This window comes from Syzygium oleosum, unplaced genomic scaffold (assembly GCF_021117445.2).
Source record: "Syzygium oleosum isolate NSW1041296 unplaced genomic scaffold, Sole_v2.1 Sole_v2.11, whole genome shotgun sequence".
Classification (NCBI taxonomy): Eukaryota; Viridiplantae; Streptophyta; class Magnoliopsida; order Myrtales; family Myrtaceae; genus Syzygium; species Syzygium oleosum.
The window spans coordinates 1169522-1187951 of NW_026607495.1; the positions used below are offsets into that span (position 1 = coordinate 1169522).

General features: G+C 39.2%; 1 protein-coding gene across 1 annotated transcript; it reads right to left on the reverse strand.

The window, feature by feature from the left end:
* Positions 1-8515: 8515 nt before the first annotated feature.
* Positions 8516-11851, reverse strand: LOC115667608 (scarecrow-like protein 13). The gene is made up of 2 exons (XM_056315799.1): positions 11780-11851; positions 8516-10654 (listed from the first exon to the last, which is right to left on the reverse strand). The coding sequence occupies exon 2, from the start codon at positions 10452-10454 to the stop codon at positions 8820-8822; it is 1635 nt and encodes a 544-aa protein (XP_056171774.1). The 5' UTR covers positions 10455-10654; positions 11780-11851; the 3' UTR covers positions 8516-8819.
* Positions 11852-18430: the final 6579 nt, after the last annotated feature.

Genomic DNA, 18430 nt, shown 5'->3' on the forward strand with positions numbered 1-18430 from the left:
ATAGTTGGGGCGCGGTAGTTAGTGCCACTGGAGTAGCTAATAATTACGGCGGTTGCCATTCCGACGGACAGAATAAATCGGGAGCGCGTAGACATGTACGGTTTTGTTTCGACAAAAAACAGCATTTTAACTGACAGCGCGTGGACCGTGTGGGGGGAGCGTTGACAACTCCGTCCAAAACCTAAAAAAAAAATAATAATAATTAACAATAGAAACAACGAGGCAAATGAACACGAACAGTCCTGAATTTTGACTCAATATGCAATGTGATCTTTAAATTTTTAATTTATTAAGTATCGTCCTTGAATTTTTTGTTCATATTCAATTTAGTCCCTGAACTATAATTCAATATAGTCCTTCCATTAATTCAAGTTCGGGAATTACATTGAATATTTTCATATAATTTAAGGACTACGTTGAACATGTACCAAAATTTCAAGGGCCACATGAATAAATTAAAAGTTGAGGGACCATATTGAATATTAGTCTAAAGTTCAAAAACCACATTGCACGTTGGACCAAAGTTCACGAACTGTTTGTGTCATTATCTTTAATAATAATAATGAAAAAATTATCAAAAAAGTCTTAAACCTACTGTGCTTGTAACCTTTTAATTTGGCCAATTTAATCTTAAATATTTTCACCATTTGCCAATTAAGTCCTTCCAGTCAATTTTAGCCAGACATTACTAATATAAATGTCAATCATCCTATGTAGCACGGCCGACGATGACATAAACAATTTTTATAATTTTTTCTATAAAAAATCTCAAATTAGCATACTCATGTCATATTTACCCCAAACTAATTTTCGTCTCACAAAAAATTTCAAACGATTCGCATCACAAAAAAATCTCAAACAGATGCACAAGTGCCACATTTACTCCTAAATAATTTTTGTATCACAAAAAGGTTCAAATCGGTACAATTATAACAAATGTAACAAATATTTTGAGCAAAATTAGTGCAAGAATTAGAAATTTTAGCGGCTTTTTGAAATGTGAGGAAGCTTTTAGGGCAAGATTAGCAGGTTTTAGCATATTCCCCAGCCTCAATTCATTTTCCATCAGGTATATTTCTACATAACAGCGTTGTTTAGAAGACCCATTTGTGTTGAATTTCCATTCCGCAACCAACATTTTTGAGTTGTTTGTTACGTGTGTTTCCACGCGAGCTATATAAAAGAGATATTGGACGCAAGCTAATGAAGTAACACATGACACAAGAATCAGTTCAGAGTCATATGGCACGAGACCACCAATTTGGAATTTTTTTTTTTTGTTATACGAAAACGAGTTCGGAGTACACGCGGCACATCCTCACCAATTTAGAATTTCTGGTGGTATCCACGTAATTCTCTTCTTTAAGGGCAATAAAAAAAATGTAATCACCGTGATTTGCATAGGTGGAAGCCAATAATGAATTTCTTTTCCATTAATTAAGAGTAAGCGGCGAAGAACACGTGCTACGCAGAATCAAAAGTCGCGGGGCACGTGTGGGGGATCGGTCAAATGGCAATCTCGTGATTTCGGCCGAACCGCGGGGGCATTTCTCGGGGACCGCGTTTTACCCGGCACGTCAAGCACGCCCTCCGAAGCCGCCTGCGCTGTTCTCGGAGGCACACATCCTTTCTTTAGTAAATTTTTTATTATTTATTTGATTAATAATTATATGTATATTAATTAATTAATTAATTTAAAAAAGATTTTGATGACGTGGGAAATAGCATCTTCCTTGTCATTTCCGAATTCAAAAACTTCGGTCCACTAATTAGGGGTCGGACGATGCAACAAGCCACGTCCCCAGTTGGACTATTCTCTTGGCTTGTATGGTTTGCCAATATTGGCAAGTAATTAGATAGTCTCAAGTCAAATATGGGTTTCGACCAAAAAAACCAAAAAGTCAAATATATGCAAAAACAAAAAAAAGATAGCATAATTATAATTTTTTGCTTGCGTTTATTTGGCGGAAAATGAATTATTTGGAAAACATTTTTTTTAAAAGACTGCCTGTATCACTTGCGAAAATGAACGAACGAAAAATATTTTCCCTGTTAACGAAAATATTCAGAAATTAATTATCATTGAAAATTGGATTAATACCACGAAAAACCCTAAACTGGTACACTTGTGACACATTTACCCCAAACTATTTTTTTGACCATAAAAAACCCCAAACTGGTACACTTGTGACAATTTTACCCCAAACATACCACAAAAAACCCTAAACTGGTACACATGTGACAATTTTACCCAAAACTAATTTTTAATATTATTTTTTTGAATTTTTTCTTTTTGCTTTTCTTTTCTTTTCTTTTCTTTTCCTTCACTTTCAACCTCTGGCCGGTCGCCGGTCCGGCGACCGGCCAGAGGGGGAAGCCGGCGAGGGCCGCCCTCGCCCTCGCCGGCGTCGGGCGACCCTCATCGGTATCGGGCGAGGGCTGCCCTCGCCGGATCTGGCGAGGGTCGCCCTCGCCGAATCGGGCAAGGGCGACCCTCGCCTGCTGTCGGGCGAGGGCCGTCCTCGCTCGCCCAGTGGCAAGGGCGACCTCGCCCGACTCAAGCGAGGGCGGCCCTCGCCCGACGCAGCAAGGGTCGCCTCGCCCGACGCAGGCAAGGGTCGCCCTCGCCGTATCCGGCCGGCGAGGGCGGCCGCTCGCCGGATCCGGCGAGGCGCCCTCGCCGATACCGGCGACCGGCCAGGGTTTGAAGATGAAAAAAAGAAAAGAAAAGAATAAAAAATAAATAAAAATTCAAAAAAATAATATTAAAATTTTAATTCATGGTAAAATTGTCACATACGTACCAGTTTGGGGTTTTTTGTGGTAAGTTCAGGGTAAAATTGTCACAGATGTATCAGTTTGGGGTTTTTGGTGGTCAAAAAATTAGTTCAGGGTAAAATTATCACAGGTGTACCAGTTTTGGGTTTTTTATGATCAAAAAAATAGTTTGGGGTAAATGTGTCACAAGTGTACCAGTTTAGGGTTTTTCGTGGTATTAACCCTTGAAAATTAATGAATTTTTTCATTGGCTGATGATTTCGACCGGTACGAATAATCATTTTTAGGAAAGTATTTTATGAATCGTTCATTTTTCGCGAAATAAATGGAGCCTATATAGAATGGTCTCGGCTTTTTGGTGAGAGTCGCTCTGCAACCAGTATTCTCTAACTTGGCCTCGGAATCGCCAACTTTCACTTTTCCAACTCGCCTTGCTCTTGGTCTTGATCCCATGCGACGTTAGTGGCAAAGTAGAAAGCATTGAAACGACGTTAAGCTCTTTTCTTATCTTCTCTTTGTTATAACTCTGTATGTGAATCTTCACAGTTATTGATCGTCGCCTACCATTACTAGATCATATGTATCCGGGCAAATTGATATTTCGATCGATCGATTTACAACGTAGTGATGAGCAAAGGGCGCATCTAAATTAATCTATCTTGTATTCATGAATGATGTCTCAAGCAAACATTACTTTCATCCTTTTTGTACTTCTAGAAATCTCATACATGACAAGATTTGAAGACTTCAATAAAACCTTTAAAGGCAAACATTTCGTGCGAGTGTGACCGACCCAGTTGCATCTTTCCCTTAACAAATCGAAGCATGTCTCAAAGTCAACTTGACTTGAGATGTTGCCCTAGAATCCAAAGGAAATGGACCCTCAATGGAAGGCTTCTTCAAAATATTCTTTTGGGGGAATTTAACTTTTTTTGTTGCTCTTGCAAAATGACACTCGATGAAACCCCAGAACGCCTCCATAAATTTAAAAAAAAATGAATGCAAATTAAGAAATTCCGAATTGGAATCCCGTGAAACACTTACCTCGGAATAATTTTCATCTCGCGAGGAAATCCAAACCGGTATTGATGAATCAAATCTACCGTCTGCTAGCATTCCATTCAATATACCATTAAAATGCACATGCGATAGATGAATGCAAGACGAATCCAGCATGAAAAATGACAGATCAGACGTGAAAAATCCACTTATGTTGGCAAGTATACATTTCAGCAAAGGGTACATCTGGGTTGGGCTATGAGTTTGGAATTCTCTTGTGAAACGAAAATCGAGTGTGAGGAATAATATGCCGCTCAGTACTAATTCGAAATTTTTTTCTAAGATGAAAACTAATTCGGGGCCCATAGGCTTACCGATTTGATATTTTTAATTGTGTTAACCTAGTTTTTAATCATGACAAAGATAAATAAATTCTCCATTTAAAAAAGTTTGTCGTGATTATCATTATCATAGTCCCAAATAGCTGCGCGATACTTTTCATGGAACCTCTCGAATCAATCAGGATAATGTTTCGAAGAAATTGACTTTCAAAGTACCAAAACAAGAAAAAGTAAAAGCTAAAAAAACAGAGAGCAGTCGGACAGACACAAACTCAAGTGCCGCCATTATTAGGAATGTACAAAAGAATCGGGAACTATCCGGACCGCCTAGAATCGAACCGGAACCGGTGGTTCCCAAGAAAACCGGTCCGATTCCCGGTTCTAATTTTTGGAAACCGGTGGGTACCGGTCCGGTTCCCAATTCTAGATGTGAAATCGCCCGCCCGCCCACCCGGACTGCACAGGTAATATAATAATAAATATAATATTTTTTTTAAAAAGAAAAATCATAAATCTCTAATCTAAATTTAACTCGCTCGATTCTCACAGCCTCACATTGAGCCGAGAAATACCTTCTTTCGCTTTCGCCTCACGCTCACTTTCTCACTCTTCTCGATCGATGATCACTTCACCGTCTCCGACTCTCCATCTCCGTCTTTATCTCCATCTTTCCGTCTCCATTCTTGGCTAGTGGGATCGGTTCCATGGATCCATCCGGAAACCGGACCGGATCGGCAGTCCGATTTCTGGTTGGATCCATGGAACCAACGTGCGGTTCTCAGTTTCAATTTTTCGAAACCGGTCCTTAATGGGCGGTTTCCGATTTTAGGGTAAGAATTGCTCATTCAGACCATGCTCACCCCTAGCTGCGATAGTCGGTCTTTCGTTTGGAATTCCATAATTGCATGACACGTGTTGACTTGGCATCATGTAGCTATATGACTTGGACTCACAAAAAACAACGCATGTGCACAACTTTATTTGTTTTGCAAAAAATAAAATGAAAAACGTAAAAAAATATTTTCTGCCGAACCACTTTATTAATGGAGATTTAAACAATGCCGAAAAGCTATGTGCACAACTTTATTTTTATCGGCTCTTTCCCTTCCTTATTAATGGAGATTTAGATGGTTTTTGCTATAAAGCAGCTTGATTCCTCAACTCAACCTCGTTGCGTTAACATAGGGAATGTTAGTAGTATGTTTTGTTATGGGATAAATGCATGGACGGGAAAAGTAGCAAAAAAACCCTAAGCTCATTGATTCGGTACCAATTCAGTCATAAACCTTTTAATTGAACCAATTTAGTCATAACCATTTTCTCATTGATACCAATTTAGTCCATTCGGACAATTTAAGCCGGAAATTACTAACGCCGGGCATCCTATGTGGCCTGGTTGGCAGACGACCAATACTAATGTGGACATTTTTAATAATATTTTAATAATTTTTTGAATTTTTATTAATATTTTAAATTTTTTCCTTTTTTCTTTTTTCTTTTTCCTTTATTTTTTTTCCTTCTCTTTCCTTTTGCCTATGGCCGGCAACAGGCCATAGGCGAGGGCGTCGCAGCCCTCCCCAGATCTAGAGAGGGCTCACCCTCGCAACCTGAGCCAAGGTCACCCTCATGGCCTCTGGTGAGGGTTGCCTACACTGGCTCTAGCGAGGGCTAGACCCTCCGGCCTGGGCGAGGGCCACCCTCGCCAACTATGGCAAGGGTGACCCTCGCCTGTGGCTAGTACTTGGCCATGGCCGGTGACTGGCTACAGGACAATGGAAAAAGAAGGGAAAAAAACAGAAAGGGAAAAAAGGAAAAAAATTCAAAAATTCAAAAAATTATTAAAATATTATTTAAAATATGTTAGCGCCGGCCATCCGCCAGCTGTGCCACGTAGAACGGCCAACGTCCACATCAGCGCTTTACGGCTTAAATTGATCGGATGAACTGAATTGGTACCAATGTAAAAAGATTTATGACTAAATTTGTTCAATTGAAAGGTTTACGACTAAATTGGCATAAACATAATAGGTTTGGCACTTTTTTGATACTTTTCCCATGCATAAACACATGACTTAAGTGCGAATCAAATCTAAGGTTGAGCGATGAGGCTTGTGATGGCAAGTAATGACAGCGGAACTACAACGGTGACGATGGTGCTGGGATGGCCGATAATGTTGGTTGAGAGGAAGGAGGAAGAAGAAGAAGAAAAATAAAAGATGGGGAAAATAAGTAATTTTATGGGAAAAAAAATCATTTTAGTTGAGATGGCTTTACACATCATCTCTCTGGACCCACACTGCTAACTTGGCAATCCACTTCGGCAAAATACACATCGCATGGCATTGCACTTTACGGAAGGCTTATATTGAGTGCGGTCCTAAAAGTTCGAGAACTAAATTGAACCAAAAAAAAAAATCATGGGTTACATCAAAAGTCGAACCAAAATTCAGAGATTATCCATACTATTCCTTTTTTTTTATATGAAATATATAGGGAGTAAAAGGAGGCAAAGTCAAAATCATTCTTCTTCTAGTCATTACCGCGTGCGTGTTATTTCCAATTTGCCTCTTCGCTTTTTATTAATTGAGGGAAGAAGGTCTTCTTGTGAAAAAGAAAATCATTTTAATTGAGCTGACTAGGACCCACATTGCTGACTCGGCGATCTAAATTGGCAAAACTTTACGAAAGAATCCTATTTAGTGTAATTCTAAAAGTTCGGAGACTAAATTGAACAAGAAAAGTTTCGTGAATTGCATTAAAAAAATCGGACACATATTTAGAGATTGCCCATCCGGTCATCCCCGTTTCTCATGAAATCTAGAGAGTTAAATGAGGCAAAGTCAAAATCATTCTTCTTAGAGTCGGTCATCGTGAAGTTTCCAAGTTGCTTCTTTTCCCATTTCTTTCAATTTGCTAAAGGAGAAAAACTTTAATGGCAAAACTGCCAACTGATTGTTTGTCTTTTTTCACTAACAAAGATATCTAAAGCACCACTAGCGTACAACAACATTAATAATATTAAAAAGGGATTCCCAAAGCATAGGAAAAAGCAGGGAAAATTATCTTAAAAAGTCATAAATTTATTGCACACTCATCAATGCAGGCTCAAACTTTTCAATTTTACCGATTGAGTTTTAAATCTTTCACGTTTTGCCAATCGATTCAATCAGCTAATTTTGACCGAAAATCGTTAATGTGGACGCCGGGCCTCCTACATGGCATGGCAGTCCAGCCCAAGCCCAGGCATCCCTTGCCCAAGCCAATGAAAAATTTTTAAAAAAAAATCGTTTAAAATTGTCCACGTCATCACTTGTCGTGCCACGTAGGACGGCCGGCCGGCCGGCCGGCAGCCACGTCAGATTGACTCAATTGGCAAAACATGAAAAAGTTTAGAACTCAATTGCAAAATTAAAAGGTTTATGATTTAATTAGAAAAAGTGCAATAGGTTTCGGACTTTTTGGACAATTTTTCAGGAAAAATCATATATCATCATGAAAACAGCACTCAAACAAGCATATCAAAGCACATTCCAGGAAACGACACTAACTAAAGAAAATAGAAGAACAACGTAGTGATGTTGATACTCAGACGAACTATTCACAACAGTTGAAACTTCTTTTCATTCATTTTCGAATCTTTGCACTCGTTCCGATTCGAAAACGAATGAAAACATTATTTTGTTTTGCTTGTTTGTTCAAGAAGAATCATCTTTGATCGGTCGACAAACTGCGGTACAAAATGCATCCTAGACTACCTTTTCTGCATTACAATTCACCTTTTTACTTATTAATCCCGGTAGTTTAAGCTTTCGTATGCAGTTGGACATGCCTAGAAAGAAAGAGGAAACCCAGCATTCTCTTCACCTGAATTTTCTCTTCAATGTGATCTTTCCTATGGCGTCGCCTCTCGTGGAATTCTTTTCGTGGTTTCACTCAAACAGGCATGCGAGCAGTCCGAACTCTGAACTGTAAAGACTAGCCCCCGAGTTCTTTCTCGTCTGAGGACTCAAGATTTCATCGTGTTCGTCGGAAAATCCCGTTTATTGTTGCTACGGTAGTAGTTTTCTTTTTGTGCAATGTCGCAGGAATTGATTGAAAACATGGCAAATATCTTGATGGAGCTATCCGGTGACATCAGAGAGTTTCGCCGGCAAAAATGATGGCAGGCCAAAGATCAAGTTCAAGACTCGCAATAGTTTGATGATGTTATGTGCATGAGCAACCATTCCAGAGCCCGAATAGGCCTACGCAAGGCTGTCGTACCTACGTCAAACGAACGAGAAACGATATGGGGGTACCGGTAGAAGCCAAATTTGCAAAGAATGGCCGGAAACATAGACTAAAAAGTGGCTTTCCGGCCGAAAATGGCCTCAAACGCCTTTGTCAACTTTGCAGTGTTGGACTTCGAACAAGCTTTTCTTTATTATATACTAAGCTGTGTACAAAATTGCAGACAAACCATGCTACCCTGCTCCTTTTGTCGTGTGGACATTTACGAAGTTCGCAATCCCAGAGAGCGAGGAACAAAGAAAATGGCAAAAACAAGAAACGCAAATCGATGTTGTGCACTAGTGCCCTATGAATTGTGAGCACTCAATCAAAGTATATATATAGACAACATTCCTCCTCATATGGGTTGGAGCAACTACAGTGTTAACAGCAAAATTTACAAAGCCACCAACTAGCACAAGATGTCAAGATTCACCTCCAAGCCGATGAAGTCGACATAGCTTTACTGATCCAGCCCAGATATAGAGCCCCCTCTCTCTCCTCGATTCTATAATTCCCATGATACTGCTTCAGCATGTCGAGTACAGCACGAGTAACCGATGCGTTCAGCGGTAACTGATTGAAGCCGGCCATTTGAAATCTCGACCTCCATTTGCCAAAAGGCTCCTGCCTTTCCATCCTCTCAGGCCCCTCACAGGCTATCATGTTCACAATGTCCCGGGCCACACAGTTCTGCTCCGCGCTGATCCGCTGCTTGTCGTCCCTCGACCGAGCCACGTCGATGGACTCAAACATGGCCTTGTAATAGTCGAACGTCTCAACGAACCTCGGAAGGAATGAGGATGTGTTGGTGTTGGATTCTTGCTCCACGACGGTCACCACTCTCGGCGACAAGCTCTTGATCAGTCTCAACACCCGGTCTCTGTGATTCTGAGTGCTCACGCTCTCATCGGGTATGTGATGTAATATGTAAGGAAAGTTCACTGCCAAGGCTTCCCCGGGTTGAATCATAAGGTTCTGTAGCTCAACCTCAGATGAAGAAACGGCTGCGTCGTGGAACTCAAACGGCACGTTACATGACTCTGCAATAGACAAAAGCTTCTGGCCTACAATCTCCAGCCCCGCGCCACGAGCATGAGCTGAATCAGAATCGTCGATGCCGGTGATGCAGAGGAGCGGGGGTCCACCAGGCCTCTGCGCGAGGGCCTGGATAAAAGGAATCCACTGGGTGCCCTGCGCGATCTGGAAATCGACGATGTGAATTCTCTGTTCGTTTTCCATGGCTTTGGTGATGATGGCATTAGCGGACACATATGCAAACTTCCAGTAGGGGCAGATCTCATAGAGAAAATGCATGGAAGTCATCAATTCCAAGCTCGTAGGTTCTTTGCACTTGAGCTTTCGGTAAATTCTGCTCCCGGAAAATTCCAATTTCGCCCTAAGCCCTTCCAAGAGGTAAGCACCAAGGCGCTGAACCGGATCGCCCAAAACCGACACCATTTGCTCCAGCATATCCATTAGACCTGCTGCATTAGAAGCATCAGCATCAGAGATTGCTCTTGCACAGGCAATTACCACTTGTTTCACGTCAGGTTTAGGCGCCATATCTCTAACTCGGTTCGAATGCCACATTGATGTGGGAAAAATACTGTGGGAGTCGTCGTTAAAGCAACAACTCTGGGAATCACTGATATCTGATTCCGGTCCCAACAATGTCATCTTCAATTCCCTCAATTTGTCTTGGAAATCATTACCATAGTCAGCAATGGAAGAGACGCTTGATGGCGACCCGGACAAATTTTCAACAGAAAGATGTTGATCCGAGAGAAAGGACTTCACAAAGGGAGTCCCATCAGGCGAGGTGCTGACATTGGAAGCAGAATCATAGGAAACAAAGCCAGAAGCTGATGTGGAAGAATCGAGGGTGAAAATTTGTTCGCCGTAGGTCTGGAACGACGCGTCAGATCCATGGCTGACCAAACCCTTGTTCATGCTGCTGTCCATGAGCTCGTAGTTGGACAAATAACATGGTTCGATCATTTGCACAGGCTGCTGATAAAAACTGATGACATTCGCCGAACTATGGTGCTTCTGAAAACTTGGCATCTGGATATAACACCAATGGACACTCAGCTCGAGCTGAGAGTTGTGTTCCGCAGACTGGGATGAATCACTGATTGGAAAATGACTAACGTGCAATGACCCCTGCGATTCTACGAGAACAATCAGGAGACCCACTAAGCTTTCGATGCAACACGATGATTAGCAGAGACCACAAGACCAATCGCTTACAGATCCAACAATATCTGTACAAGAAAGAGAGGGAAAATGAAAAGCGTCAGCAACCCAGTTCCTTATGGAGAGACATGAGCAGAGAAAAGTCATGCTCAACAGTCATGCGAGATAAAAAGAATTCAATAGAGCGACAGGAAACTAAAAAATTCATGATAAAATGTCGATTCTATGTACATTTGGTATCTTTGGCGGTAGCCAACATATACGTAAGCTCATCACAGTTTGGGTTTCTTATGGCTTCTTCCGACATCACTGTGGCTATCAATTGTGCCTTAAGCCCTTCTTTCTCTACTGGAATCACTCAGAGTCTAGTCTATATTCGACAGCAAAACCCCAAAACTTTCATCATACCCAAGGCCGAGCCCATTCAGAAAGTATGACATCAGAAGGGACAATCGACAAGCTAAAGAATTACATGGCATGGAGCATCTAGGTCAAGACGCGAAATTAGAAAAAAAGGAACCCACAAAAGAAGGAAGCGAAAGAAGATAGGGAAAAAATCAAGCAGAGGTGCCGAAAGAACAGCTACCAGTGACAGGAAAGGGGAAAAGAAGAAACTAGTTGACCACCATAAGGAAGATACCAAACAACAGGACAGCCAATAGTTTGAAGCAAGGATCAGGTCTTTCAACATGTACTATCTCTCAGACAACAGTTAGATTCAAAGCAACAACACTTTCTGCAAAAACTCCATCCTTTATTCCGGCGAGCTCGCCACCGACTTTCGAGACAAAGCTAGATTCCGACCATCCTCAACACCATCAATTGCAGACTGTTATGGTTCTTGCGAAACATATTAGATTCAATCAATCAGACCAACAGAAAGAAAGATTGCTATCTTTAGAAACTGCACGAATTCTAACGAGTGCCCACCTCCATAAATCAAGAACCAAGGCAGGACTCAAATCGAGACATCAAGAAAGCAATCCAACGACCAATCGGCGAATACCAGAGCGAACTAGCAAGCACCCACCAACGGAAATCACCAGAAACTCCGACCCAAATCCACAACAACCCTCCAGACGAACTCAAACTCCCGAACAAACCGCAAAAGCTCACGCATTTCGCACGAATTGAAAAAGAAAACAACGAAAAGGGAATCAACAGTAGAGCTCGTTCTCGAGCACTCAACGCACCTTTAGCTGAAGGAGAACTTCCAAGCAGTCTTCCTGGAGAGCACCTGTCCGACGAAGACTGTCTTTGCTTCCTTGATCTCGGAGAGGAAGCAAGGCGATGGCAGTTTTATAGTTGGGGCGCGGTAGTTAGTGCCACTGGAGTAGCTAATAATTACGGCAGTTGCCATTCCGACGGACAATAAATCGGGAGCGCGTAGACATGTTCGGTTTTGTTACGACAAAAAACAGCATTTTAACTGACAGCGCGTGGACCGTGTGGGGGGAGCGTTGACAAATCCGTCCAAAACCAAAAAAAAAAAAAAAATTAACAATAGAAACAACGAGGAAAACGGACACGAACAATCTCTGAACTTTAGCTCAATATGTAATGTAATTCTTGAATTTTTAATTTATTCAGTATAGTTCCTGAACTTTTGATTCATGTTCAATTTAGTCACTGAATTATATGAAAATATTCAATGCAGTCCTTTCATTAATTCAAATTCGGGAATTGCATTGAACATTTTAATATAATTTAAAGATTACATTGAATATGTACCAAAATTTCAATGACCATATTAAATAAATTAAAAGTTCATGGACCACATTGAACATTATGCTAAAGTTCAAAAATCACATTGCACATTGGACCAAAAGTTTACGGACTGTTTATGTCATTATCTTTAACAATAATAATGAAAAAATTGTCAAAAAAGTCTTAAACGTACTATACTTGTAACATTTTAATTTGGTCAATTTAATCTTAAATATTTTCACCATTTGCCAATTAAGTCCTTCCGACTAATTTTAGCCAGACATTACTGATATAAATGTCAATCATCCTATGTAGCACGGCCGAGGATGACATAAACAATTTTTATAATTTTTTCTGTAAAAAATCTCAAATTAGCACACTCGTGTTATATTTATCCAAAACTAATTTTCGTGTCACAAAAAATTTCAAACGATTCGCATCACAAAAAAATCTCAAACAGATACATAAGTGCCACATTTACTCCTAAATAATTTTTGTACCACAAAAAGGTTCAAATCGGTACAATTGTAACAAATGTAACAAATATTTTGAGCAAAATTAGTGCAAGAATTAGAAATTTTAGCGCCTTTTTGAAATGTGAGGAAGCTTTTAGGGCAAGATTAGCAGGTTTTAGCAGATTCCCCAGCCTCAATTCATTTTCCGTCAGGTATGTTTTTACATAATAGCGTTGTTTAGAAGACCCATTTGTGTTGAATTTCCACGTCGCAATCAACATTTTCGAGTTGTTTGTTACGTGTGTTTCCACGCGAGCTATATGAAAGAGATATTGGACGGAAGCTAATAAAGTGACACATGACACAAGAATCAGTTCGGAGTCATATGGCACGAGACCACCAAGTTAGAATTTTTGTTTTTTTGTTATACGAAAACGAGTTCGGAGTACACGTGGCACATCCGCACTAATTTAGAATTTCTGGTGGTATCCACGTAATTCTCTTCTTTAAGGGCAATAAAAAAATGTAATCACGGTGATTTGCGTAGGTGGAAGCCAATAGTGAATTTCTTTTCCATTAATTAAGAGTAAGCGGCGAAGAACACGTGCTACGCAGAGTCAAAAGTCGCGGGGCACGTGTGGGGGATCGGTCAAATGGCAATCTCGTGATTTCGGCCCAACCGCGGGGGCATTTCTCGGGGACCGCGTTTTACCCTGCCCGTCAAGCACGCCCTCCGAAGCTGCCCGCGCTGTTCTCGGAGGCACACATCCTTTCTTTTAGTAAATTTTTTATTATTTATTTGATTAATAATTATATGTATATTAATTAATTTAAAAAAGATTTTGATGACGTGGGAAATAGCATCTTCCATGTCATTTCCGAATTCAAAAACTTCGGTCCACTAATTAGGGGTCGGACGATGCAACAAGCCACGTCCCCAAGTTGGACTATTCTCTTGGCTTGTATGGTTTGCCAATATTGGCAAGTAATTAGATAGTCTCAAGTCAAATATGGGTTTTGACCAAAAAAAAAAGGTCAAATATGGGTTAAAAACAAAAAAGAAAGCATAATTTTTGGCTTGTCTTTGTTTCGCGAAAAATGAATGATTTAGAAAACATTTTTTTCTAAAAAAGACTGTCTGTATCGCCTGCGAAAATGAACGAACGAAAAATATTTTCCCTATTAGCGAAAATGTTCAGAAATTAATTATCATCGATAATTAATGAATTTTTTCACTGGCTAATGATTCCGAGCGATACGAATAATCATTTTTAGGAAAGTGTTTTCTGAATCGTTTATTTCCCGCAAAATAAGTGGAGCCTCTGTAGAATAGTCTCGGCTCATTGTTGAGAGTCGCTCTGCAACCAGTATTCTCTAACTTGGCCTCGGAATCGCCAACTTTCGCTTTTCCAACTCGCCTTGCTCTTGGTCTTGATCCCATGCGACGTTAGTGGCGAAGTAGAAAGCCTTGAAACGACGTTAAGCTCTTTTCTTTTATTTGTTATAACTATGTATGTTAATCTTCATAGTTATTGATCGTCGCCATTACTGGATCATATGTATCCGGGCAAATTGATATTTCAATCGATCGATTTACAACGTAGTGATGAGCAAAGGGCGCACCTAAATTAATCTATCTTGTATTCATGAATGATATCTCAAGCAAACATTACTTTCATCCTTTTGTACTTCTAGAAATCTCATACATGACAAGATTTGAAGACTTCAATAAAACCTTTAGGTTACGTTTGGTGGTCGGGATAAAATTCAGGATATGATAAATTTTATCATATCTCGTGTTTGGTGTCTGCCCAAGATAGGATAAAGTCGAATATATGAGGGATATAGACCAAATAAAATTATCCCATGAGGGAGGTGGGATAAAGGTGGATAGGATTTCTAATATTCATAATATAAAAGTTAATTTTGTCAAATAAAAAACTTGTTAAATTAATAAAATTAAAATAATATTTGAATATAAATAATATATGAATTTTAATATAAAAAATTCAAAATAACAATAATTTCGTTTTTTGTTTATTCTTATTTTATTTATATATTCAAAATTTATTTATATCTTGTGATATAAATTTCATATATAAATCAATACTAATGTATTTATATTTATTATATATTTTAGGTATATTAGTATAGCTTACTATTTAATAAAATTTTATTAGAGAATGATGGAAGGGGAAAAAAGATATAAAAAACAAAATAATTAAAAAAAAGAGGCAAAAATAATAATAATAAATAAGCAAATAAAAATGAAATAGGTAAGAGTGTCATGAGAGATATTTTTATAATCTCCGCTTATGCAATTCTTGAGTTCATTTACATTAATATGACGTTCATAGCAAATAATGAACATGGTAAGATGTGAAAAAATCTGGCTTTATTTCCGTGATTCACCAAACAGTAGATAGAATATAGTAAATTCCTTAAATTTCAAATCATATCATATCCAATCATATCCCGACTCAAAATCTAGACGACCAAATGTAACCTTAAATGTAAACATTTCGTCCGAGTGTGACCGACCCAGTGGAATCTTTCCCTTACAAATCAAAGCATGTCTTGAAGCCGACTTGAGATGTTGCTCTATTATAATTCAAACGGAAATGGCCCCCTCAATGGAGGACTTCTTCAAAATAATCTGCCCTGGGAATTTAAAATTTTTTTTGTTGCTCTTGCAAAATGACAATTGATGAAACCCTAGAATGCCTCCATAAATTTTTAAAAAAATGAATGCCAATTAAGGAATTCCGAATTGGTATCTCGTGATACACTTGCCTTGGACTAATTTTAGTCTCTCGAGAAAATCCAAATTGGTATCAATGACTCATATCTACCGGCTGCTAGCATTCCATTCAATGTACCATTAAAACGCACGCACGATAGATGACTATAAGTAAAATTTATTTGATTAAGAACTATACGTATATGAATGAATTAATTAATTAATTTAAAAAAGATTTTGATGACGTGGGAAATAGCATCTTCCATGTCATTTCCGAATTCAAAAACTTCGGTCCACTAATTAGGGATCGGACGATGCAACAAGCCACGTCCCCAAGTTGGACTATTCTCTTGGCTTGTATGGTTTGCCAATATTGGCAAGTAATTAGATAGTCTCAAGTCAAATTTGGGTTTCGACCAAAAAAACAAAAAGTCAAATATGTGCAAAAAAAAAAATAGCATAATTATAATTTTTGGCTTGCGTTTATTTCGCGGAAAATGAATTATTTGGAAAGCGTTGTTTTTTTTTATGATAAGGGCCGCCTGTATCGCCTGCAAAGATGAACAAACGGAAAATATTTTCACCATTCGCAAAAACGTTCAGAAATTAATTATCATCGATAATTAATAAATTTTTATCATTTTTAGAAAAGTGTTTTCCGAATCGTTCATTTCCCGCGAGACAAATGGAGCCTTTTGTAGAATAGTGTCCGCTCCTTGCTGAGAGTCGCTCTGCAACCGGTATTCTCTAGCTCGGTCTCGGAATCGCAATTTTCGCTTTTCCAACTCGCCTCGCTCTCGGTCTTGATCACGTGCTGACATTAGTGGCAAAGTAGAAAGCGTTGAAATGACGTCAATTTTTTGCTTTTACGTTATTAATAAGAAAGGGTCTTTTCCTTTCAAAAAGGTCTTCACGGTCATCGACCGTCACCGTTGCTAGGTCACATATATTCGACCCAATTGATAATTCGGTCGATTGATCGGTAGTTATAACCAAAGGACACCCTAAATTGATCTATCTTGTATTCATGAATCTCTTTGAAAAGAATAGAATAGAAAAGAAAAGAAGAAAAGAAAGAATGATGTCTCAAGCAAACATTACTTTCATCCTTTTTTTGTACTTCTAGAAATCTCATACATGACAAGATTTGAAGACTTCAATAAAACCTTTAAAGGCGAACATTTTGTGCGAGTGCGACCGACCCAGTTGCATCTTTCCCTTAACAAATCGAAGCATGTCTCAAAGTCAACTTGACTTGAGATGTTGCCCTAGAATCCGAAGGGAATGGGCCCTCAATGGAAGACTTCTGCAAAATATCCTGCCGTGGGAATTTGACTTTGTTTGTTGCTCTTGCAAAATGACAAATGATAAAACCCTAGAACGCCTCCATCAATTTTTTTTAAAAAAAATGAATGCGAATTAAGAAATTCCGAATTGGAATCCCGTGATATACTTACCCCGGAATAATTTTCGTCCCGCGAGGAAATCCAAACCGGTATCGATAAACCAAATCTACCGTCCGCTAGCATTCCATTCAATATACCGTTAAAACGCACACGCGATAGATGACTGCAGGACGAATCCGGCATGGAGAATGATAGATCTGACGTGAAAAATCCGCGTATATTGACAAGTACACATTTCAGCGAAGGGTATATTTGGGTCGGGCTATGAGTTTGGAATTCTCTTGTGAAACGAAAATCGAGCGTGGGGATGAATATGCCGCTCGGTGCTAATTTGAAATTTTTTTCTAAGATGAAAACTAATTCGGGGTCCGTAGGCTTACCGATTTGGGTATTTTTAACTGTGTTAACCCAGTTTTTAATCATGGCAAAGATATATAAATTTTCCATTTAAAAAAGTTTGTCGTGATTATCATTATCATTGTCCCAAATAGCTGCGCGACTCTTTTCGTGGAACCTCTCAAATCAATCAGGATAATGTTTCGAAGAAATTGACTTTCAGAGCACCAAAACAAGAACAAGTAAAAAGCTAAAAAAACAGAGAGGAGTCAGGCAGACACCAACTTAAGTGCTGCGATAGTTGGTCTTTCATTTGGAATTCCATTATCGCATGCTACATGTTGACTTGGCATCATGTAGCTATATGACTCGGACCCAAAAAGAACATCGCATGCGCACGACTCTATTCATTTCGTGAAAAATAAAACAGAAAACGTAAAAATATATTTTCCGCCCAACATTTCTCAGGGACCGGGTTTACCCGGAACGTCAAGCACGCCCTCCGAAGCTGCCTGCGTTGTTCTTGGAGGCTCCCATTATTTTTATTATTCGTAAAATTTTAATTATTTATTTGATTAAGAACTATACGTATATGAATTAATTAATTAATTAATTTAAAAAAGATTTTGATGACGTGGGAAATAGCATCTTCCATGTCATTTCCGAATTCAAAAACTTCGGTCCACTAATTAGGGGTCGGACGATGCAACAAGCCACGTCCCCAAGTTGGACTATTCTCTTGGCTTGTATGGTTTGCCGATATTGGCAAGTAATTAGATAGTCTCAAGTCAAATATGGGTTTCGACCAAAAAAAAAAAATTAGTCAAACATGGGTTAAAAAAAAAAGATAGCATAATTATAATTTTTGTCTTGCGTTTGTTTCGCAAAACTGAATTATTTGGAAAACATTATTTTTTTCTGATAAGGACCGCCTGTATCGCCTGCGAAAATGAACGAATGGAAAATATTTTCAATGTTCGCGAAAACGTTCAAAAATTAATCATCATCAATAATTAATAAATTTTTCGCTGGCTGATGATTCTAAGCGATACGAGTAATCATTTTTAGGAAACTGTTCTCTGAATCGTTCATTTTCTGCGAAATAAGTGGAGCCTCTATAGAATAGTCTCGGCTCCTTGTTGAGAGTCGCTATGCAACCAGTATTCTCTAACTTGGCCTCGGAATCGCCAACTTTCGCTT